Raw genomic sequence first — 23,320 nt, 5'->3', positions numbered from 1 at the left:
CTCTGCATCTTGCCCTAGTCTCATGAGTTCTGGGATTACAGATATGTGTAGTTGTACCCATCTTTAAATTCTTTGTTATCATGTTGTCCTAATAGTGAGTCACACAGGATATTAAAGCTGACTCTTGAGTATCTACCAGCATCCTTCTGGTTACCTTCCAAACCATCTCTTATGTGATAACTAAAATAAGTTTCAAAACTGTGAATATTATGTTCTTTGTTCCTTGACTTTTTATTTCACCCTCACACTGTATCACTATCCCAGTCCTCTGGCCATGACTTCCCTCTATCATGCTTTTTCATACTGCAGGACCTTTGCCCATGTGGTAAACACTACCTGGAAAGCCCTTCCTTGCTTATCCCCATGGCTGCCTTTCTGTCCTTCAGTTCTCAAGTTAAGTGTCATTTATTCAGAAGAGTAGTGGCTGCTTTAATACTGATTATCTATGATTTCATCACATGGCAGACACAGAACTGTAAGCCAAAGTAAACCCTCTTATCCTTAAGATGCTTGGTCACTGCAGTGGTTTAATAAGAATGGCCCTATATGCTCATGTATCTGAATGCTTTGTCACCAGGAAATGGCACTATTTGAAAGGATTAGAAGGATTAGGAGGTATGGATTTGTTGGGGGATGTATGTCGCTGGGGGTGGGTTCTGAGGTTTCAAAAGCCCATGCCAAGCCCAGAGTCTCTCTCTGTGCCTATGGATCAGGAGGTAGCTCTCAGCTACAGCTTCAGCAACTGCCTAAATGCTACCATGCTTCCCCCCCACCCATGATAAAAATGGACTAAACCTCTCAAACTATAAGCAAGCCCCCAGTGAAATGCTTTCTTTTGTAAAACTTGCCTTGGTTGTGGGGTCTCTTCACAGCAACACAAACAGAGATGAGAAAAGTAACTAAGTTAGAACATTTTTATCATGAAGTGGGGCTGTTGCTGGGAATATGTGGTTCTTTGAAGCTATCTGTAGAGGAATGTGTAAGAATGGGATAGAAAAGTCTCCCAATATTATCAGCGGAGATTTGCCATTGTGGTAGGACTTTGGACTATAAGTCTATTTGGAGAAATGCAGAAACTGGAGGCCCAGTTCATGAAGTTCCAGAGGGGTACAAAGACTCTATCCAGAACTGAGCTACAGGCTATTCTTGCTAACAATGCAATGGTATTCATTACCATCTGTCCAGGACAGCTATGAGGATGTATGTATGTGTGGAAATGAACAAAAGTAGGACAACCTTTGTTTCACACCCTAACACCTACCATGGGAGAGACATTCAGTGGCACAGCAGATCAAATGACCTTGCCAGTAGACATCAGCCTCTGACAATAGCTAATATGGTGCTGGAACAAAAAGGCACATTGCATGAAGCAGTCATGGGTACAGAGGTGGGGGGGGGGGACCTGCAGGGTTGGCATCCTGAATTGTAATGATCAGGGCCTAAGGAGTTGCTACCATTCCTGAATGGACCATCTGTGAAGAGTGATGCCAAGCTCCCCACATGAGCCCACTGCTTAAGAAGAACAACCAATCGTTGATGATTGGTTCATTCTTTATCCCAAAGAGACAGCAGGAACAGACCCAGATTCCTGCCTTAAGTTGTTCTTGCTACATGTAAGAACTTAGCCCATATTATTTTGCAAGTCGGTTATGGAGTATTTGTTCTGCTCACACACCATCACATCAAACCATGAGCTTGACTTTACACAGTAAATAAAATCAAGAGATGGGTCCACTGGCTGTATCACATGTATGATACCCACGACCGAATGTTCTCTGTAGTGCTTCTTAGAGGAAATAGTCTATGAGGACCAGGTACTATTCTTCAGTTTATTTGTGGGTCAAAAGCTTTTAAAGGTGTTACATACACAGTAGGAAGACTGAGTGTGTCCTGAGACGAGGTCTAGACTTTGAACCCTGACACATTGCAGGTAAAGGAGCTGGAATTTGCTTCACCTTCCTCTTTTAAGATTCCCTCTCGATAAAAAGCCTACCAGAACCTACCAGAGGAGGTCCATGGAGTTCTATAAAGTGAGATACAGAGAAGATGCCCCCAACCCTGGTTTTCCTCCAAGGAAGGACATGCAGCTGTTTGGAGAAAGCAGTTAGCAGTCAGTCCCCAGATGTGTACCCTGTAAGGTCAGTCCCAAGTACTGGGGTGTGCTCTTATCAGGGCAGCCCACCTCTGGTGCTGAGTGCGGGCTGAGAATAGCTGGAGTAATGGGGTAGGAGAGACCTAGATGTTCCTGACCAATCTGGTCCAACCCTGCTGGCTAGAAGGTCTTTGCCCCAGCTCGGTCTACCAGGACTAACTGGGGCTTAGTCTTAGAACCTTTCTCTTCTTGCTAGGTCTTTCATCTCTTCTTTTCACTTGTGTTACTCATAAATAAATGTCTTACTTACCAAGTCATCTTAGCATCTGCTTCCTGGAGAACAAACTTGCATCAGGCTTTGTGCTTTGAAGCAAGAAAAACCTTAGTACTATGTATTTTGGCAGCTTCCTTTCCAATTTTTCAAGTACTGGTAAATAAGTAACACAGTTCTTTCAACTTTTTTTTTATTTATTTAAATTAACAAAACACAGGCTACATGCCATTTTCAGGTAAACTGCCTGGAAACAGGAAGTAACATTTACAACCTGGCTTGCTAGATACTTGGAGCTTTAGTTTTTAACTGGCAAGCCCAAATTCTGTAGAAAGAGCAACATTTGGTGTAATGTCCAAATATTTGAAGGATTTTAAACGTTAGCTTGGTTACATTTTGTTTCAGCAAAGCAGAGAAAGATCATAATTCAAAGCATAATATTAATATTTTATTGAATGTCTTTGGGGCTCAATAAATACATAATGCACAGTGATTGAGCTTTCTTCAGCAACTACTTACATCCAGATATACCCATTAGCTCCTTTTGGCTTGGGAAAGATTGACTTTGTAGTCATTGGCCAAAGGGATATCCAAGTTTAAAAAACATAAAAGGATGAAAGAGGGATACAATAAACTAAGAAGGATCAACGCAAGCCTGAGTAAAAGGGCAGGAAACAAATTTGCCACTATGCTGGATGGCTAGCTGGTTCAAAGTAATGATGGTCCAAAGCCTGGTAAGTCAAAGTGATGATGGTACAAAGCCTGGGAGGTCAAAGTCATAATGGTCCAAAGGCTGGGAAGTCAAGGTGATGATGGCCCAAAGGCTGGGAAGTCAAGGTGATGATGGCCCAAAGGCTGGGAAGTCAAGGTGATGATGGCCCAAAGGCTGGGAAGTCAAGGTGATGATGGCCCAAAGCCTGGTAAGTCAAAGGATGATGGCCCAAAGCCTGGTAAGTCAAGGTGATGATGGCCCAAAGGCTGGGAAGTCAAAGTGATGATGGTCCAGAGCCTGGGAAGTTTTCAGAATTCTATAATTTGATGAAGGGTGTGACTTTGAAGTGCTGGTGACCTTGGATGACTTTGTTCTTTGGCTTGCTGAGGTGGGGTCCATGAGGCAGACTTCAGATTTGTATCTGGTTAATCTGAGCAAGGTTGGCCTTACGTTTCCCAGTGTCCAGGAACCTGATCTTCTTGGGATGCTTTTGAGAAGCCAAGGAACAATACTAATGACTGTGTTGGGATAACAGGTGTAAATGAGGGCTGCTGCCTCCTCTGCATATGAAACCTGGGGCTGGCTCTACTTTCAGGTGAGCATTGGATTGTCCTTCAGGTTATAGCCTACTAAGTCTTTCATAGTGGGAAGTAAAAGCCAGAGACAGGCTCAGGGGCATATTCCATACCACATTGTGGTTCTTTTCCTGGATCTTTCTTCTCTCTCCATGCAATCTCACTCAGGATGCTAACACATTTGTGATGACACAGAAGAAGCCTGCTGCTTTGAGTGAAATGGGCCTGGGAGCTGGAAATCTCCTTTTTACCAGCTCTGGAGGGGCCTATGATGGAACATCCAACTCTTCAAAACATGTTCTCAAACCACCAATCTAGACCATTCTCTCTCTGACACAACTGGTTCTTTAAACATTCCCACAAGATTTGTTTTGGAATAGGCTACATTCTGCTCCTCTGGGTTTTCCTGGCTCCTTCTATTCCAACAGGACACCCAGAGGCACCTGGAAGCATGTGTAACTGATCAGGCACAGTTTGTGTGCCTCAATTCTCTATTCATGGATGAAGCTTCCTGGACACTTTTATCTAAGACACCAAAAAGCTCCATTCGCAGTGAATGGAAGGGATCTTGCCCATCTGAAGACTTCAACAATTCTTTGTCCTGAGTGGCACTTGTGGCCATAGAAACCCAGGGAAATCTCCCCACCATCCATCACCTTTGCAGGTGTTATGACCTAGAGATGTGCACAGCTGGAAGTAGGAAACACACAAGCCTTTTGTCCTTCGCTGGGGTAGTCATGGTAGGAGAAATGGCTGATAGCTTGTCCATCCATGCACATAGGTAAATGATGGGGACTGGGTGAGCCTCATGGAGAAGCAGCTTGACTGACAGGGAAAGCTGCATCCAGTACTAAGAGACTGAGGGAGGAGAGGAAGCAAGGCGGTCTCTAGAACCTGGCTTTACCAAGAATGTTCACACTCTCAACCAAAAGAGAGGTTTTACAGAAACACAACCTAGAACCTACCGTGAGTCAGTGACATGAAAGTGGCCCATGCAGCACTGCTTTCCATGGTGGCTGGGTCTAAGAAGGCCAGCCCAATAGGCCCAGCAGATCCAATATAATCCTCACAGTACACTGCAACAGCAGTTCACACATTTGGGCAAGAGTAAGAGGCATCACAGGCCAGCCACAATGTGTGGATGTGTGTGTGTGTGTGTGTGTGTGTGTGTGTGTGTGTGAGAGAGAGAGAGAGAGAGAGAGAGAGAGAGAAAGAGAGAAAGAGTATGTTTGTGTGTATGTGTGTGGTGTGTGTGTATGGTATGGTGTGTGTGTGCATGGTGTGTGTGTGAGGGGGGTTGTGTGTATGGCATATGTGTGCAGTGTGTGTGTGTCTGTGTGTGATGTGATGTATGGTATATGTTGGGTGGTGTATGGTATGTGTGAATGTGGCGTGTGTGTGTGTCTCTGTGTGTGTGTGTGTGTGAGAGAGAGAGAGTATGTTTGTGTGTATGTGTGGTGTGTGTGTGTGTATGGTATGGTATGTGTGTGCATGGTGTGTGTGTGTGAGGGGTGTGTGTGTATGGCATATGTGTGCAGTGTGTGTGTCTCTGTGTGTGATGTGATGTATGGTATATGTTGTGTGGTGTATGGTATGTGTGAATGTGGCATGTGTGTGTGTGTGTGTGTGTGTGTCTGTGGTGTATCCTTGGGAGGATGACAAAACAAGAATGAAGATCCACGTCAGCATTGTGCTTGCAGGTCTCCTGTCTGCCACCTCACTGTAGCTAAAGACAGGATCAAAACTATGTCTGAATAGTGGGAAGTCCCAGGAGACAGAACTGGGTGAGGACTACATGAGGCCAATGCTCTTCTTTTTCAAGAGGCACCTGTTGGTGATTGGGAAACTCCCAGTGCTGAGCCCCACTCCAGGTGGATTAACTCAGAGCCTTACAGGGTTTTGTTTACTTCCATCTTTTTTCTGTAAGAGAAGCTTTGACCTTGCAATCCAGGCTGGTTTCAAACATGAGGCCACGCTCCTGCCTCAGCCTCCCAAGTGCTGGGGTTACAGTTGTGAGCTACCATGCCTAGCTACATCAGTGTGTTCTAAAGGACCTACTGGATGATTCTCACATGTAGTCAGCTCTCAGAGGATAGCTCAGGTCTTGGTTATGGTGATGAGTGGGCCATCATCCCTCTACCCAAATGAATCAGAGTTTGTTTTAGGGAGCAGTTCTGAACCCCACTTCATGCCCAAGCTCCACTGCTCACTCTGAAAGGCGATTCTCCTTTCAGTTGCTTCGTGGGGCATGAGGCCTCCGAGCAAGGTGAGAGAACTCTTGAGGAGGGGTTTGACCTGAAGAGCTGGGACCCCCAAACATGATCCACATGTCTACAGGGGTGGACCAAATGCCCCATTGACCAGGAAAGATGAGGCAGAAGAGATGACCCAACCAGATGTCTGAGCATCATCTGGTTCTGTCTTAGTCAAAATGATTCACCTTCTCCTGAAACCCAACCTCACGTTTACAGGAACTACTTGAGCCTTCCCAACAGCTCATCTCTTGCATCATTTCCTGTGTTTCTATTATTTAATAGAAGCTATATTTTTATATATACAGCTACTAATATTTTCACCTATGATACTGTAACCTTCATAAATGCAACTAAATAGTCACTAATTAAGATAACAGGAGCACCACACTCTTGCAACTAGAAAGACTTTTGCATCACTGTGTGTTAGAAGAAAGCAGTCTAAAAGCACCTTGAGGTTCAGCTTGCAGTTAGATATCTAGAAGAATGCACAGTTCATCATGTGGGTGATGTGTAAGATAACACCAAAGGGCTCCTGCACGTGTATGAAATTGCCGAGTGCCCAAGAAAGGACCTGAGATGCCGATGTTACCCACGCATTTAGTCTGAGTCATTTGTAAAGATTGGCGCCACTCTCTCGTTTGCTTCAAATGACAGTTCTTACGGAAAGCTATAGTTGAACTGCCTAGATCTCCTTTTTCAAATGTAATTTTAAAGCCGTTCACTTAGATACCCAAAAGGACTGCTTGTTTTTCCATTTTCCTCTCTAGCAATTCTTTTAAGCCCTCATCTCTGTGCTTGAAGTATAAGTAATCAGAAAACGAGGGGCCCTGTCCGCCGCTTTGCAACAGCCGGCTGCTCAAGCGCTCCTCTCTGATGGCACAGTCTATGTCTTTGCCCTCGCAGTCTATGTCACTGCCCTCGTGGTCCTCGCTCCTGTCCTCCTGCTGCTCTTCCGGAGCATCCTGATCCCTGCATCCTTCTCCAGGGTCCTGCAGGGTCTGCTCCTGCTTGGTGGACAGATCCTCAGGCGCGCAGAGCTGCTGGCTCTCCGGGGCCAGACTGGGGCTATAGGGCTCCACTTCGTAGCAGTTGTCCTCTTCCCCGGCCTCCTCCTCCTCCTCCTGGCAGAGGCAGTCCTGCGTGCTGTCCACGTCGGACTGGAACATTGGCCCGTTCGCACTGCGCTTCTGGGAGAGGTCAAATGGTTCCTCCTGCTCTAGATTCCTCAGGACACCAGCGGACTGCACCAGGACGAGTCGTCCCCTACCCAGACCTGCAGGACCAGAGCAGAATTTATGTGTCTGAAAAAAAAGTCATGCCCCAGGCCCTTTAGGCATTCTGATTGGTCATTTTAAAAATGAGGGTGGGCTGGGGTGATGTGTGGGAGGGGGGAAGAGCTCCCACTAAGGACTCGGCCATGGGAAGCTTGTTATTCATAGAACTCGTTAAGGCAGACCTGGCACGGTGTGTCCTAACTTAGCATGTCTCTCCTGAGAATTTAAAATATGAAAAAGTAAGGAGAGCTGCGGGAACACAGAGTACGTGTGAAATATTTTTTATTATTCTAAAAATGAAAAATAGTATCTAAAGTGTGGTTTAAACACATACATGGAACTACACAATGAACAAAATGTGTACTACCTGAGAATACATACACGTATTCTCTGTGAATTCTAAGTTAAAATCTCTCTCTTTCTCTCTCTCTCTCTCTTTCCCTCTCCCTCCCTCCCCTACTTCCTTATGTCATTTCTTCCCTTTTATATTTCCTTATCAAAACTGTCCAGAAGGATGTAGGCTCAGAATTCAAAATTGATGAACTCTGAATTGACTACTGCACTTTCTCCTCACTCCTCAAGTATTTCTCATTTTTCTTTTCACAGAGAACATTTAGTCCTCAATAAATATTGAGGTCTCAAGACCTCAGATGGATAAAGCCGCAGCAAAGACAATTCAGAGAAAAACTAAGCCACAAAACTCCGCAGCCTGTGGTCCCTATGCACAGAGTAGAGGTTCTCCGAGGCGCTCACAGAATCCCTGACCCTGATCCTGACCTGACATCCCTGCAATGGGCTGGGTGATCTGGGGCAGGGACTCCCTTTTGCTTGGGTCCAGAAACATGGGCTTAGGGATTAGCCCTGGGCACAGACCGCTGCTCATTTCATCTTGAGTTCAAGGCCTCTCTGCCTGTGGTGACCCAAACCAGACTGTCAGACCCAGCAGGGACATGGAGGGTTTGAGAAACAGGAAGGGAGGAGTCCAGGACACAGCAGGTGGCAGGCTGTGGTGGGAGAGAAGAAAGGAAGGGTTGGGGCTCTGAGGGACAAAGATGCCTGCTGTCCAGAGCTTTAATCTTGTCCAGGGCCAAAAGGAATCTTTTTCATCTTTCTAATGATTTTTTGGGGGGTGTTTATTTGTTTTATTTTGTTTTGTTTTGTAGGGCTAGCTGATGAGGTGACTAAGTAGCCTGCGGCACTCAGGGGACCTGGGACATAAAGTCTTCACTGACACGGGCCTGTAGCTAAGGAGATTAAATAAGCAAGAGGTTTTCATTAGTTCAGTCGAGACACAAACCCCTGCTCACATGGGAGCTGGGGCAACAGGGAAGCCACGCTTGTGTGAACAGAAACCTTGCCCACTGCAAATACATCTCTGCCAGTGCATGGGGTGCAGATCCATCACTTGATTTTGAAAATGGAAGAAAACCCCCACCTCCACTAGCTATGTGAGAAGTGTATGTAATAATATAATAATGACTATCTACAATAAAGTCGTCATACAGTAAGGATATAACAAAGACTGAGTTGAAAAGGCCTGGGTTCGAATTCTAAATCTACTTTTTTTTTTCCTTTCTCTTTTTCATTGAGCAACTTTGGAAGTCTCAGATTTCCAACCTGCAAGATAGAAACAATAGATGTTCTCTAGCTGGGAGTGACTGGGGATGTAAAGAGATAAAGCACACAGTGTACTGCCCAAGACGAAGACGTCATGGCCTGTACCGCTGGCATCATAATTGTGTTCCAGAGTTGCTCAGTGGCTCGAGTTTACTCTTGCCTGCTCTGCTGTGGTCACTAAAATACACCCCCTTCGATGGGCAAGAATAACCCCACCCCACCCTGAGAAGTGCCCCCATAAAAGCACGCTGCTCTTCCATGTGCTGTCCCCTGGGTATGGCAGGCAGGGCTTCCCACCACACTGGAGGTAGTACCTTGAGAGTGCAGGCCTCGCTCCATCACTCCGTGCTTGACCTTCATGTGGCGGGTCAGGTTCCCCTTCAGCGTGAACTTACTGGGGCAGTAGAGACACTTGAAGGGCTTGCTGTCCGAGTGCAGGTGCAGGTGCCCCATCAGGTTGTGCATTCTGTTGAATTCCTTCCCACACAGCTGTTGGAGACAGAGACCAGGGCACGGTGATTGCCAGGGAGAACCGGTGTTCTAGTGGTGGTGAGGGGGCTGAAGAGCCCTGGCCACACCTGCTTGGTGCTATTACTACTTCTAAAGACAATGTCCCCCTGACAGGTGTGTATGGGGGGGGGGGCCGCAGGTGCTACCTGGGTGTCAGAAGTGGGGCAGGGGGGGGGAGGGTGTATTGTGAGACACAGGTGTCCAGGATCTCTAATCTCAATGCCCAGATTGCAAAGCTTGAAATGAAAGCTTTTTTTTTTTTTTTGTGGCAGGGTCTTATAGAGTCCAGGCTGACCTCAAACTTACTATGTAGCTAGTTAAAAGAGGCAGAAATATAAGAAAGGGGCCATCTTTTCTCTGGGTAGAGATCTAAAGATATGAGACTATTGACATATGTAGATATAAAGATATAGATATGGATAAACATGTAGATTTAGATATAGATAAAAGCAGACTTTTAGAGATGTATGCATCTGTGCGTATGTCTGAGTTTATGGATGTGTAACCTGTGTGGGCCCATGTGCATGCAGACGACCAAGCAGTTGTGGGCCACCCAGTGTGGGTGCATACATGACAGATCTCAGGAGGGGATCTGCTACTCCTCCACAGAAGAAAAGTACACAGTGGTGACTCTGGGGTCCATTTTGTCCCAGTGCCCCAGGAGAGCAGCATTTGGGAGCTTCAGCTTTTTCCTTGGTCCTGCAGTGAGGGAGACAAAGACGGATTCTGCGTCTGTGCTTAGAGCAGCGTGTTAAGAGCATTCTTCTCTGCCCTCAGTCCCTGGGGGGACTGGTGGGTGCAATGTGTGGTGAGGGAAACCACAGGGAGGATGTGAGGTAAGGCATCTCCTGGGGCTTATATCAGCTTTCCCTTCTCACTGACAGAGGTCTCCCAAGCTAATGTTGAAGATTCTAGATTGAATTTCTATTACCAAAGACACTGTTCTCTTTAGGGAAGGGCAATGGAGCTAACTTTGGATGAACGGGCAAGAGCTGACAAGATTGACCTTGGGAGGCACGGCACAAGACTATTGGGTGTCTGAGGAGCCAGCCTGGGGCTGCACAGCAGACCCAAAACAATCCATGCGCAGACTCTGAGTAGTTGGCTCTGTACCTGCATGAGGATTTGGAGTACATTTCTCCCCTCTGATTCCTTGCCAGCAAGAATGAATTTTCGATGCTAGGCAGAGTTCTTAGGTCAGAGTAAGTACACACCATACACATTAGAAGACAGTGACCCAAAGCCAGGGGATGCAGCACAAAGGTAAAGTGTTTGCATAGACCGTGCACACACCGGGTTTGAACTCCACCACGGAGGAACAACAAAAGAGGACAGCTTAAGAGGAAGAAAGGATGGGAAAGCTGACCCAATTCCAACCTCCACAAGCAAAGCCATATGTAGCCTGGACACTTCCTTTATTCCCACTAGGCAGAACTCATGAAGGCACTAATCTGAGCTCAGTTTTGCCCATGTCTAAAGTTGTTTTCTTTTTAAAGTTATGATAGCTTAGCTTTCCTGCTCCTTTATTAGAGCTGAGGAAAAAACTTCAAATCTAAACATCCACATTAGGCATTGCGAGACCAAGAACGTTTTAAAGAAAGGAACTACAGCTCATGTGTTTTGTGGGGTGACCCCTGGGTATGTATCTAGAGGCACGTTGCTGTTGCAATTGCTGAGACCAGTGCTGAATCAACACTGGTCATGTAATCTCTGTGGGCTGGGCCTGCCTTTGGGTTGCACCTTGCCTTGGGTTTGCCTGACACATGGTAGGTCCTCTGTTAGTAGGTGGGACACATTGCAGTAGAAGAACTTAAAGAGGAAAAGGCCCCAAGTGGAAGAGCAGAAGGTATGTAGGGGGAGAGAAGCTGAGGACTGAAAGATGACTTTAGTCATCAAGCAATGCAGCCATAGAGAGGGTCAAATGCTCCCCTCTAATGCAATCACAGATGGGTCAGATGCTCCCCCGCAAAGCAGAACTCTATCACTGAAAGCAAAGGAAACAGACCACTGTGCTGGCTTCCATGGTGGGAGACATTCCTCTTCTAGTTATTCTCGTGATGCTCAGGTATCAGACTCAGGATTGGCCTGAAGAATGCTTCACTAGAGAGATAGATCTGGGGCAAGAGCTTAGTTGGTAAAGTGCTTGCCATGCAAGCATGAGGACCCCCAGCACCTGCATAGATCTCTGAGTGTGATGACACACTGCTTCTGCAACCCTCTTGCTGAGGTGGTAGAGATGGGCAGGTCCCTGGGAGCTTACTAGACAGACAGCCTTACTAGACATGGCACTTAGGTGAGGGGGGCAGAGAAGCTGATGACTTCTAAAGAATGACTTCTGAAGTTGACCTTAGGCCTCCATGTGAACGTGCACCAAACACACACACACACACACACACACACACACACACACACACAACTGGCAGATAGTTCATCCCTTTCTTGAAGAATGTGCGGTATGCCCTTTATGTTTGATTTGGCATAAGTATGAATTGTCTTCATTAATATTTATAGACACATGAATCTGCCTTACACTACACGAACTGCTGCCATTGGGAAAAGGGTCAACTGCTTAGAGCTGTCATACCCACCACACCTGGGACTTGGGGACTTGGGACTGCAATTCATCCACCCCAAGGTTCCACCCGTCAACCTTCAACCTTCAAACTTCCCTCACCGCAGACCTGCCCTCAGAGTTCTGTGCTTGTCTGATGGTCCCCTCTGAGTATCTTGCAGGTTCCTCTTCAGCCTCAGACAAGTGTGCTGTCTAGTTTTATGTCCACTTGTCACCAGCTAGAGTTATATGAAGGGAGGGACCTCAATTAAGAAAATGCCTCCGTAAGATCCAGCATTTTCTTAGTTACAGCGATTGATGTGATGTGCTGTCCCTGGGCTGATGGCCCTGGATTCTCTAATAAAGCAAGCCATGGGGGGCAAGTCAGTAAGCAACACGTTTCCACGTCCTCTGCATTAGCTCCTGCCTCCGGGTTCCTGCCCTTCCCTCATGATGGACTGTAAGCTGAAAAATCAACCCTTTCTTCCCCAAGTGGCTTTAATTATGGTGTTTTATCACCGTTAGTAACCATAACTAGGACAGACAAATTACCTTTTGATCCTTTCTGAGAGCCCAGTGAATGCATGTTCACTGCTACCAATTTTCTGGCTCAATTCACTCAACATGAAACTTTTGGGACATTTTAGTGGCCTATGGGAACGTTATGACTTTTAAATTATATTGTCAGACCTATGAGTTCAAGGCAAGCATGGTCTACTTAATGAACTCCAGGACAGCCAGGACCTCATAAAGGAACGCTGTCTTGAAAAACCAAAATGACCAAAAAAAAAATTATTATATTGTGCTCCACAGTAATCCCAGTGGCCTGAAGGAAAGTCCACTGTGAGTTCATGATGGGTCAGCTCTGATTCCAGTTTCTGTGCTGTTGGCAAGTTTAATTTTTTTTTTATAGTAGAGTGGTAGCCTGTTGGTTGTAACAAGGGAGAGATACCACAATGGTGAGTGGAGGCACATCAACTTTAATAGGTGTTGGAAGGCCCAAACGGGGCCCAGGCAGTTTTTAATGCCAGGGTCGTCTCTATTTTCTCTGTAACCAACCTCAGTATCAGGGACCCGGCTACTTAAGAGGAGTTGTTAAGCCTGAGGCTGGGAGAATATGTAACAAGTCAGGAAAATAGCATCACCTTATACAACAATCTTAAAATATAGCCATTACTTATTCTCCTCCTGCACGCACACCAGTTTGTAAAAGAAAACCCTCACTGGCAGAAGGGTGGAGTCAGCCCATGAAGGACCTGAAACACCCGGGCCTCATTCACATCTCAGCAATAGCTACTCAGTGTCTTCCCCCCACCTCTGACCTCTCGCTCTCATTCAGAACACTCACGTCTTTCTAGTTCCCAGAAGAGTGTCCTCGCATGGCAATGCCCAAGTAGAGAGAGGTTTTGTTTTGATGTCTGTGAAACACAGAGCCGTCCCACTCAGACAATAAAGGGGGGTCAGAAAAACTGAGGCTGGACTGGGATCTGCTATCTACAGAGTCCTGGAATGTCAGCTCTAAGCAGAGTTCCTGCAGAACTCTGGGAACAGGAGCAAGAGTGCAGAGGGACCACCGGCCAAACTCATTTCTTCTCTGGGAAAAACAAAATCAGTAGCTGAAGGAAGGCTTCCTGAATTGAAAACATAAACGCATTCCTAAGCCAGGTCTGGATGAAGGATCGCCTTCCTAACAAGATCTGCATCAAAGTAAGAGAGATACTGGTAGGGGGCTGAGGATACAGCCTCTATCTTTCCAGATGTGAGCCATCGCACCCCAGTGAGGGTGCTGTGCTTTTCAAACATCAAAGGAACAGAAAGGAGTCTTCTGGCTGAACCCCTGCCCGATGACCTGGGGCTGAAGAGAAGCCCAACTCTGGGATTCATGGGAGATTCACTACAGATCACAGGCTTTTGGAAAGCCCAGCATCTGTCTCTCTGATGTCCCGGATGACCTTGAAACAGCTGGAATGCGTTCTCTTTGCTTCAGCCTCCTTGCACTGGCCTCCTGGTGCCCTTCCCCACCTCCTCTCCGAGATACAGGGCCTGGAGTTGCTCCCTTCCCGGGAGCCCCCGAGGCAGCAGCTGCCACAGAGAGGTCAGTGGTGGGCAGAGACAGAGCAATCACAACGGCCACTTGGCTAAGTCCAGAGGCTTAGAAGGTCAAGCAGCACTAGACCAGGCTACTCCCTGAGGTGAGCTTCAGAGCCAAGATGCACCAGGAAGCTATGCTTTCCTACCCAGAGAGGAGAGGTCAAAGAGCTTCAGCCAGCCCCAGAGAATGGCCGCCCTTCCCTCACATTCCTCTCCCTCTCTCCTCTTTAATAAGAAGGGTGTTCCTTTCCTCAAAGGGAGAGGAAGGGAGGGAGGGAGGGAGGGAGAGAGAGTGTAAACTGTCCAAAAGGACCGTGAGAAAACAGGAAGCTTTGAAAAGTACAAGAGAAAGCAAGATGAAATCTATTTGCAGGCGGGCCCCTGGGGACATGTGAGGCATTGTTAAGCAGGCAGTTCATACAGCAATATCCTTCCTTCTGCCTAGGAGGAGGGCTTTGCTGCCAAAAGGCTGCTATCTGGTCACTGCCTTAACCCCCTCCACACCAACCTGAAAACCCTCACCATGGGCACTGGCACTGAGTCCCTATAAACTACCCGGTCTGATCTCCCTCCTTTCAGTATACCAAACAGCCCACAATCCATTTGGTGCAGGAAGTAGAACCCCCTTTTCCAGGCAACTAACTTTATCTGTCTGCCCCACTCATGGACCTGCGCTCAGCCCTCTGCTGTAGAAAAGGCAGTAGAAGACCTGGTGACTCATAACTTAGGCAGCTCTGGGCTTCACCCATCTCAAAAGGGAATTTGTCCCGGAAATTCTGGATGGAAGCTCTTCCTGGTTTTCCTGGTCTTTTGGAAGGTTTTCCAAAGACGGCAGCTGGATCTTGGCTATTATGGAGTGCCGCCACTATAGAGATAGTATCCAAATCAAGAGCTGCGTGCTTATGCCAAATCTGGGAAGCATATCTGTGAAACATAACTTAAGCCTACAGGCTGGCTCTCTAGACAAACTCCAGCTGGCTGCCAGGAACAAGGAGTCTAGAAGTCGAGCCAATAGCAAGAGTCCAGAAGGGCAGTCATATATATATATGCACACACATATATATATACGCCCTTCTTCTGTCTCTGTGGTATATATATACACAGACAGAAGAAAGAAAGAAACAGAAAATGGAAAACTTCCCTCTCCACTAATTTCCCATCCTACCCTATTGTTAATGCTTGATTCTACAGCCAGTGACATTCCTGCTCCCTGGGGACAGCTGTTTCCACTGAGAACTATTTCATGCTGCAATGGGAGATTTATGTTGAGGAGGGGATTTTAATGGCCAAAATCCTAAGAAATTAGAATCTGTTGCTGAAAGAATCTTTCTTGTCACTAATTGTTGGGGAAAGGCAATTGAGCTAGCTCAGGGCTGCAGTGTCTCAGTGGCTGCTGGAAGCCTAGCTTTTTGGTTTTTTTTTTTTTCTTTTTTTTGCTGACCATGTCAATCATGAGAAGAGAATAACTATCTCTGCTATGACTATCAAACTTGGGTGTAATTGGTTAAGCTTGTTTCCTACCATCACTATGTGGCTGGTCAGACATTTGTCTCCATTGGTTACAAAGTGCATAGCAATGAACGAGTGGCCTCCATCTCTCGTCTAACCCTTCCAATACCCTACAAACGTCATTCAGGGACAGATTTCTATACAGCTCAATATGGGTAAGAAGCAAAGACCACAGGACATCCCAAGATCGACCTGCTCTTCCGAGAGATGTGAACCAGGCTTCAGGCTTTAGGAATCTCTCTACCCTATGGTTGTCAGGCACGGGAAGGAACCCATACACACCAGGGAAGTCTGTTGAAATGATGAAGAGTGATGATACCACAGGCTAGCCCAAAGGGTGTTGCTGTGGGGAAGTGGTAATGAGGAGAGAAAGAACCTGACAGCTTGCACTGGAGCTCTCAGGAAGAAAGGGCTCAGTCAAGGTGACCTACACGGATTGCTATTTCAGAAATGTCTAAGTGTTGGAGAAGGGCCAGCTAAGTATGATGAGAATGCCTTTTATCCTCCAAATTGCTTTTCCCTATGACAGACAGTACTCTCTAGGTGAAGGTGTATTCTGGCCTTCGGAGTGAAGCCGTTCAGCTCCTGTTCTGAGAGCTCAGGATAAACTGTCTCTCTCGTAGAAGCTGGGATTTCACTTTCTTATGGGATCAGACGATGTGTGCCAGACATCAAGAGCCTGAGAAACCCTTAAGGAAGGTAAAATGGAGTTTCTGAGACACCCAGCTGACTCTCCCATGCCCTTGGGACCATGTATGGCACACAGTCATCAGGGTGGAGAAGGGTATAGTTGTCTGTGAACAGAGGCCAAAAACATCCATCCAGGAAGGCCCACTGAAGCATTAGGCCCAGAGTACACTACTCTGAGCAGCTTTTGTGCCCTGGTACTATAGAGAACTTTCTAGATGCTCATGTACTGTCAGGCCCAAGATATCTTGTAAGCCTTTGAAGGTAGGGAAACAGAACTCTTCTAGGAATGCTCCAAGATCCCAGACTGCTTAGACTGGCTTTGTCCTGACCTCCATCTCAGGGGCTCCTCCACCCCAAGGCTATGTCTGCTCTGACCTACCCCTCCACCTCAGGGGTTTCCCCCAAGACAATGTTTGTACCAAGGAATCAGAATAGATACAGTACAAATGGAAGGTGGCTGGAATGAGCAGCTGTGTATGTCTTTGGAGAATAAACTAAGAGGTAGCTCCCTTTATAGAGCAACAATTGCACTGCAACCAACAGTTGGTAAGATAATTAATGCAGCTTGTGTTTGATGTGCAAGTGTAGGAGACCCTGCCAGCACCTGCAGTACAGGAGACAGTAAATCTCTGCAGGCAGAGCAGCTGTCAATGGTCAACCACTGATGGGGTTGATGGGGCGAGAAGGGAAATAGAGGGGTGTCTGAGATGAGAGGGAAGGGGTGTTTGTGGAGTCCAGAGAGTTGGGGGTGCTCGCAGGCCTGTTTGTCAGGGGGGTCCTGAGTCCAAGTTACTGCTTCTTCTGCCTTGAAGCTGGTCATCTCTGTGAAGAGGCCTTGCCTCTCCATTCCATGCCGGGCCCTGACACGTACCTATCAGCCACGCTGCTCTCTCCTCCTCCAGCTCACACACTCCAGACGGACACAATGTGGCCTTCAAACCACTGAGAGCTCAGAGAGAAGGAGGGGAAGCAGAAGCGGGTGTCAGGAAAGGAGTTGGGGAGAAGGCCCCTCTCCAGACAATGTCCACACGGCCTAGGAAGCTCTGGTCCCTGACCTCTCGCCCTGTCGAGAAGCTGCCAACACAGGAAAAAAGTTCACTTCACAGGGATTCCTTCAAGCGGGGGCCACAATGCGGAGGGGTTAAGCCGGCAGCCCCTCCTGGAAGAAGGGAATCCAATTGCAGGGACTCGGATTTACAAGTGAGTCACCCACACACCTGGCAACACGCAGCAGCAGAAAAGGAAAATTTAGGTTTCACACAGACACACTCCACTGTCTGAACGCAGTATTTCCTCTTCCCCCTCTGCTCTCTCTTCCTGACTGGGTTGATACCCACCCCTGAGGTCCTCCAACTACCCAGGCAGGCCTAAGCAACTCTCCTGGAAACAGCCACGGAGCGGGGCAGTCTTGGACAGCCGCGGTCTTGTAAGATCTTTAGCTCACACACCCTCTAAGCAGATAAAATAAGAATAAACCGAAGTAATAAGTGACCTGATCCAGCTGTTTCTAACAGCAGGGCTTAGGTCCTGGGCCACATGGTACTCGGCTATAAGGAAGAAATACTGAAGAGGCTCAGTTCACATTTACTCCACACAAGCATTTCTGGGGTCCTTTGGAGGAATAGCTTTGGATCCTTTTGTGCTTTTTCAGAATGCTTTGAATTGGCACATAGTGACGATTCATATATGTTTGGTATAGTATATTTAGCTTCATGTGTAGAACATGTTGTGAGCAGATCAGGGTCGTCAATATACCATCACGACATAGGTCTTGATGTTGGGGATGCTCAAAATCTTTCTTTCAGGGAAACATTCAGTGAAGTCTTCATAACTAGTCACCCTGCTGTACTATGGGCCACTAACCAGGCCATATTCCTCCCATCTAACTCTATCTTTGCGCCTAACCAACCTCTGTCTCCTCTCCTTCCTCCCCTTCCCAAGCTCGAGTAACCACTCTTCTCAGCTCTGCTTCTATGAGGTCAACTTAGCTTGTATGTCTAGCTAGAGCATGCAATATTTGTCTCTCTGTGCCTAATTTATTTCTCTTAACATCGTGTCCTCCAATATGGTCTCCGTTCATGTTTGACATAGATCCAAGGTTTTGTTCCTTTTATGGCTGAATAGTATTCCCTTGTGTATATGGCCCGGTCTCTCTCCTGATCATCTGATATACCCATAGGTTGGTTCCACAGTTTGGCTATCATGAATATTGTTGCAACTATCTTAAGAACTAGCAATCTGACCATTGAAACTCTATCCAGAGAGAATGAAGTCAGCATGCCAGAATCCTCTTTGAGAGAGGTCTGCTCTCACATTGTAAGACCTAGCCCAAATGTCAAGACAGGACAGGGGAAATGTGTTAGATTTCAGATTCCTTTTTGTGGCTACTCATTGGCTTATAAGAGAAACAGGGCCAGCCTGGTTTCTCCTCTCTAGACCAGTAGTGCCCCCCGCATCACCTTTAGCTTCTTCCAAGCAATTATATAAAGAGTGTACTACACTCAGAGTTTTCATGACTGCCTGTTCACTCCCTGTCCCTGAACTAAGCAGTTAGGCCACAGTCATATGAAGAGGAACCAGGGAAGGACCGCTGTGAGCTCGGGTGGCAGAAACAGGGTCAGAGTGGTGGAGTGACTTGGACTGGGCCACAGGCCTCCTCTGAGCCTCAGTCGTACTACTGAAGAAATCTAGTAGAAGGTTTCCCAGGGTCTTGCCTGTCAGAGATTTGCATACCACTCCCTCCCAGTCCTTCCTTCTCCCCACCTTGCATTTGAAAGGCTTCACATCCGAGTGGACGATCATGTGAGCCTTGAGGGTCTGCTTCTGCACGAAGCTCTTGTAGCAGAGATGACACTGGTAGGCACGGATGTTGGTGTGGATCAGCACGTGTCTCTTCATGTTGGCCAGCAGGGTGAACTCACGCCCACAGATCCCGCATTTGTGTTCCTTCACACCCTGCGCAGAGGCAAGATTCACAACCAGTGAGGGCTGAGTGTTAACCAGGCTGTCGTGAGTGTGACAGGCTGTTTGTTGTTCCTTGACACGTACATCCACAAGAAGTGTGGAGATCAAAGTGAAATCTTAAATGACACAGCTTTAGTCACGTTAAATTATGATTTCCTTGGAAGTGTTGATCACATAATCTACTGTTTTCTTTTCTTTTGAACATAAACTAACCGACTACTAGAATAAAAGAAACCCTCTGTTGTTCCCACTGCTGCTGGGTTAATTCTACAGCAATGGGATGAGAAGATTAATAGAGAAGATTTTGGTAAGAGCACTGTAAAATGATATGTGAAATGAGTCTATAATCTGGCTTTCAGGAGGATGGAAAGAATCTAAACTGAATGTCGTTTCCCACAAGGAAGCCAGTGTTTCGCCAGTTCTCACTAATGGACTCAAAAATCCCCAAAGAGCCACGCATCCTTGCTTCAATCAATTATAGCCAGATAATCACCCTCTCCTGTTGGTCCTCTGGGTTCCCACAGGCCATGTTGACCCATGGGCCATAACTCCAGAGCCTCCTGTAGTTCAGCTGCTTCTGTTGTGGAAAATTGGCAAGGATAACCTTCTAAATTGAAAAATAGAACAGAAGGTTGTCTGGCTTCCTTGCTGTCTAGAGAGCAGTGTTTGAATGCTTGAGTCCTGAGGCCTTCAACACAGAGCCTTTCCAGGGACTCACAGACTGTTAGTGATCTTAGCAACCTTCACTTCCCAGAAGAAGCCTGTGCAAAATGTCTCCATCTACAGTGACTTAAGAACAATTTCAGATTTGTTGATTGTATGTATGTGAATGCTTGTGTGTGTGTGTGTGTGTGTGTGTGTGTGTGTGTGTGTACTACCTACGTGCTTAGTACTTGAGGATGTCAGAATAGGAAATCAGTTCCCCTGGAACTGGAGTTACAGATGGTTGTGAACCACCACGTGGGTGCTGGAAATGTTCTCAGGTCTTCTGCAAGAGCAACGAGTGCTCTTAACCACTTAGCATCTCTCTAGACCGCTAGTGGCATTTTGATACAGGGCTTCACTATGTTGCTGAGTCTAGTGTTGAATTCCTGGATCGAAGTCATCCTCCTGCTCCAGCCTCCTGGGTAGCTGGGACTACAGGCGTAGACTGTCGTTCCAGGCAAGAATGACTTAAGAAGGAAGATTCAAAGAACCTTGGCACTAAAATGAGGATTAGAACAAGTTATCAAGTTAACACCTTAAGGATCCATACTGTCTGCTATCCATAAGTTGTCTAAGGAAGGAGAGATTCCAAGTTAGCTCTAACGTTAGCCAGACCCTCACTTATTTAAGTTGGGGGCATGGTAAGAGGTTAGCAGTCTTTAGTTTGGTGAACTCAAAGCACTAAGGGGTGGGTTCATGCCTCTGTCTAATCATCTACTGATTATGAAACCTTAAAGAGTTAAGTCCCAGGGTCTTTCTTGGTGAAGATTTGTCTTCTCAAGATGAAGAGGTGGGGGCTGGGCACATAACACTGTCGGTAAAGCACTTGCCTTGAATGTATGAAGTCCTGGGTTGGAACCCCAGCCACACATTAACAGGTGCAGTGGCATATGGCCATATTCCAGCTCCCAGGGAGCAGGAGGACCAGAAGTTCAAGGTCACTCTCTGCTTAAAAGCAAATTTGAGACCATCCTAGGAAAAGCCCTATTTCAAGAAAAGAGTCTTAAGACTTCTTGGGTTCTCTCTGATGCAAAGGCTTTCTATCCTAAATGCTTACAGATAAGGACAGGGTTATGTTATTAAAAAGACCCTGGAATCAACTTTCTCTCAAAACTAGGTTTTAATGCCCCCCCAGATGAGTTTTGTAAATGATTTACATATTCAGTGCACTTTAAATCATAAAATCAGCAACAATTATTTTCTTGACGGGCTTTCAAATTTATTATAGCAGCCTTTTCCTTCTGGCCTGCTGTTCTGTGGGGCTAAGGACAGCTCAGTGCTTGCATGCCTAAGTCCATAGGTTCAATTCTCAGAACCTATATATAGCGTAGGGGACAAAGGAGAAGAAAAAAAGAATGATTTTTCTCTGGGCTTGGGTAAGATCCAGTTTTCTTGGGACTACAGAGAAGGTATTTATCACTCTCTTGGGAATACTTTAGAGAATTTTGTTTCCAAACTAGGATTCACAAATGGCTGGCATAGAAGACAGAGAAGAAGAGCTGGACACACTATTGAATATAAGAGAAACTACTGCCTTTCTGAAAGTACCAATGAAACTAGACAGAAGAAGGAGCCCGTGAGAGCCGTTAGAGCCAGGAGGCGGGGCTGGGGGTGGGGTAGGGTGGGGTCTTGATAATACAGTGGTTAGGAATTTGGTGTTGGCTGGGCTGTGGTGGCGCATCCCTTTAATGGCAGCCCTCAAGAAGCAGAGGCAGGTGGATCTCTGTGAGTTTGAGGCCAGCCTGGTCTACAAAGGGAGTTCCTGGACTACACAGAAAAACTTCATCTTAAAAACCAATAAAACAAAACAAAAACCCAAAGAATTCAATGTTGGGTCTAGGGAGTTTAGCTCAGTGGGTAAAATGCCCAGTAGGCAAGCATTCACAATGCTCACAGAAAAAGCCATGCATAGCAGGTTGTCTTTAATCCTGGCACTAGGAGGCAGAGTTAGGAAAATAGCTAGAGGCTCACTGGCCAGACTCTCCTAGCCAGTAGATGAACTTAGTTCAGTGAGAGAACCTATCTCAAAAACTAAGTGGAAAGTAACAGCAGACACAGGAAGTCAACCTCTGGCCTCTATGTGCACACACACGTGCATTTTGCACGCCCAAGCAAACATTCACAAAAAAAACAAAAAAAAACAAAAAAAAAAACAAAAAAAACTACCTAAATAAAACAAATAAACAAATAAAATAAAATAAATAAATAAAACAAATAAAATAAAATAAATAGATTTGGGTGCTGGTGCTGCTGTTCTGAGAGACTGAAGTGTCTTCACTTTCAGTCAGAAGCAGACCCAGCACCCTGGAGAATCAGGAGGAATGAGGTACGAACCACCACGAAGCAAGCACCCGGTGTTTGCCCATGTGTCTACCAAAAGCACACTTTGTTTAACAATGTGAAGAAAACCTATGTTGGACAACAGGTTGTTTTTTCCATTTGAAGTTCATTTTCTATTACCTTGCCAAATCCATATGGTCTAAAATCAGTAACCTTTAACTCCTTTCCCATACACACAGGAACCCCTGAACTAAGCCAGAGGTGCCTTTGGGGCCAAATCTAAATCCAAGTCCTCTGTCGATGGTTCCCCTCACTTGTCAGCCAGTTCCCCTCAGATGCGTCTATGAATGCCTTTTGTCCAGCAGGAAGTACATCTCTGCTGCTGAGCCAGAGAGCACTGTGTTTTGTCCCCAGCGGAGCAGAGCTGCAGCTGGCCTCAGCTGGCCAGCCCTCTGATGACCTTTGGAAATAAAGGATGTTTTAAAGACTCTGGTTTGCTAGAAGTCTTTCTTGCCAAGAAAACCACTGAGTTCAAGGGTAAGACTAGAGGTCAGCAGAGGCAAAAGTCCCCTCTTGGCAGGTCAAAGCAGACCTAAGTAAAAGCTCAGTTGAGAAAGATCTCACGATGATGCCAGCTAGGGGCTTGCCTATTCCTGTGATGAACTCCAAGTCACTAGTTACAAATGAGGCAGAACTTCAGCCTTGGATCTGTGTTGCTCCCTGAAGATCTGAGTGGGGGGGGGGGGGAGAAAAAAAAACAGCAGAGAAGGGTGCTTCCTTCTGCTTCTCACAGACTAACGAACCCAAGAGGACAGGGAAGAGCAGGCCCCGGGAGACTAGCTAAACTCTGCTCCAATTTATAGCCACCTGAAGGAAGCAAATGTCACAGAAGGGCCAGCCAACGAGCCAGAAATAGGCCTTGCTGCAGCTGGAAAGAGCTCTTAGAGAATTCTCTAGAAAGAAGGTTTCATTGGTATAGCCCAGGCATGGCGGTGATTTGAGGTCTGATGACATGTGTTTTGTTGTTATTGTTGTTGATTGGTTGGTTGGTTTTGTTTTGGTTTTTGATAGTGCCCTAAAAGAAGTTTCTAGAAACAAAGCTCGGGGCTTCTTGGGGGCTAAACAGAAATATCACAGCAGCCAGCTGCTTCCTTCATCCTTCCTTACTGTCCTCTCCAAATGTCTGCATTGGTCATTTCCAGTCCCACCTCAGGCTCTAAGGCT

At 46.5% G+C, this 23,320-nt stretch overlaps 1 protein-coding gene across 1 annotated transcript in view; it reads right to left on the bottom strand.

Moving 5' to 3' along the window:
* Nucleotides 1-6,166: 6,166 nt before the first annotated feature.
* Zfp366 (zinc finger protein 366) overlaps nt 6,167-23,320 on the bottom strand; it is a 62,210-nt gene continuing 45,056 nt past the window's right edge. Inside the window, exons 3-5 of the mRNA NM_001004149.1 lie at nt 18,911-19,102; nt 9,111-9,285; nt 6,167-7,178 (exon numbers count right to left, since the gene is read on the bottom strand). Of these exons, the coding sequence (NP_001004149.1) occupies nt 6,628-7,178; nt 9,111-9,285; nt 18,911-19,102 (918 nt within the window). The 3' untranslated portion in view covers nt 6,167-6,627. The remainder of the gene's footprint in view (nt 7,179-9,110; nt 9,286-18,910; nt 19,103-23,320) is intronic.

The sequence above is a fragment of the Mus musculus genome, chromosome 13 (assembly GCF_000001635.26).
Source record: "Mus musculus strain C57BL/6J chromosome 13, GRCm38.p6 C57BL/6J".
NCBI lineage: Eukaryota > Metazoa > Chordata > Mammalia > Rodentia > Muridae > Mus > Mus musculus.
Note: the sequence above shows the minus strand (reverse complement) of the source record. Positions and strands in the feature narration are given on the sequence as shown.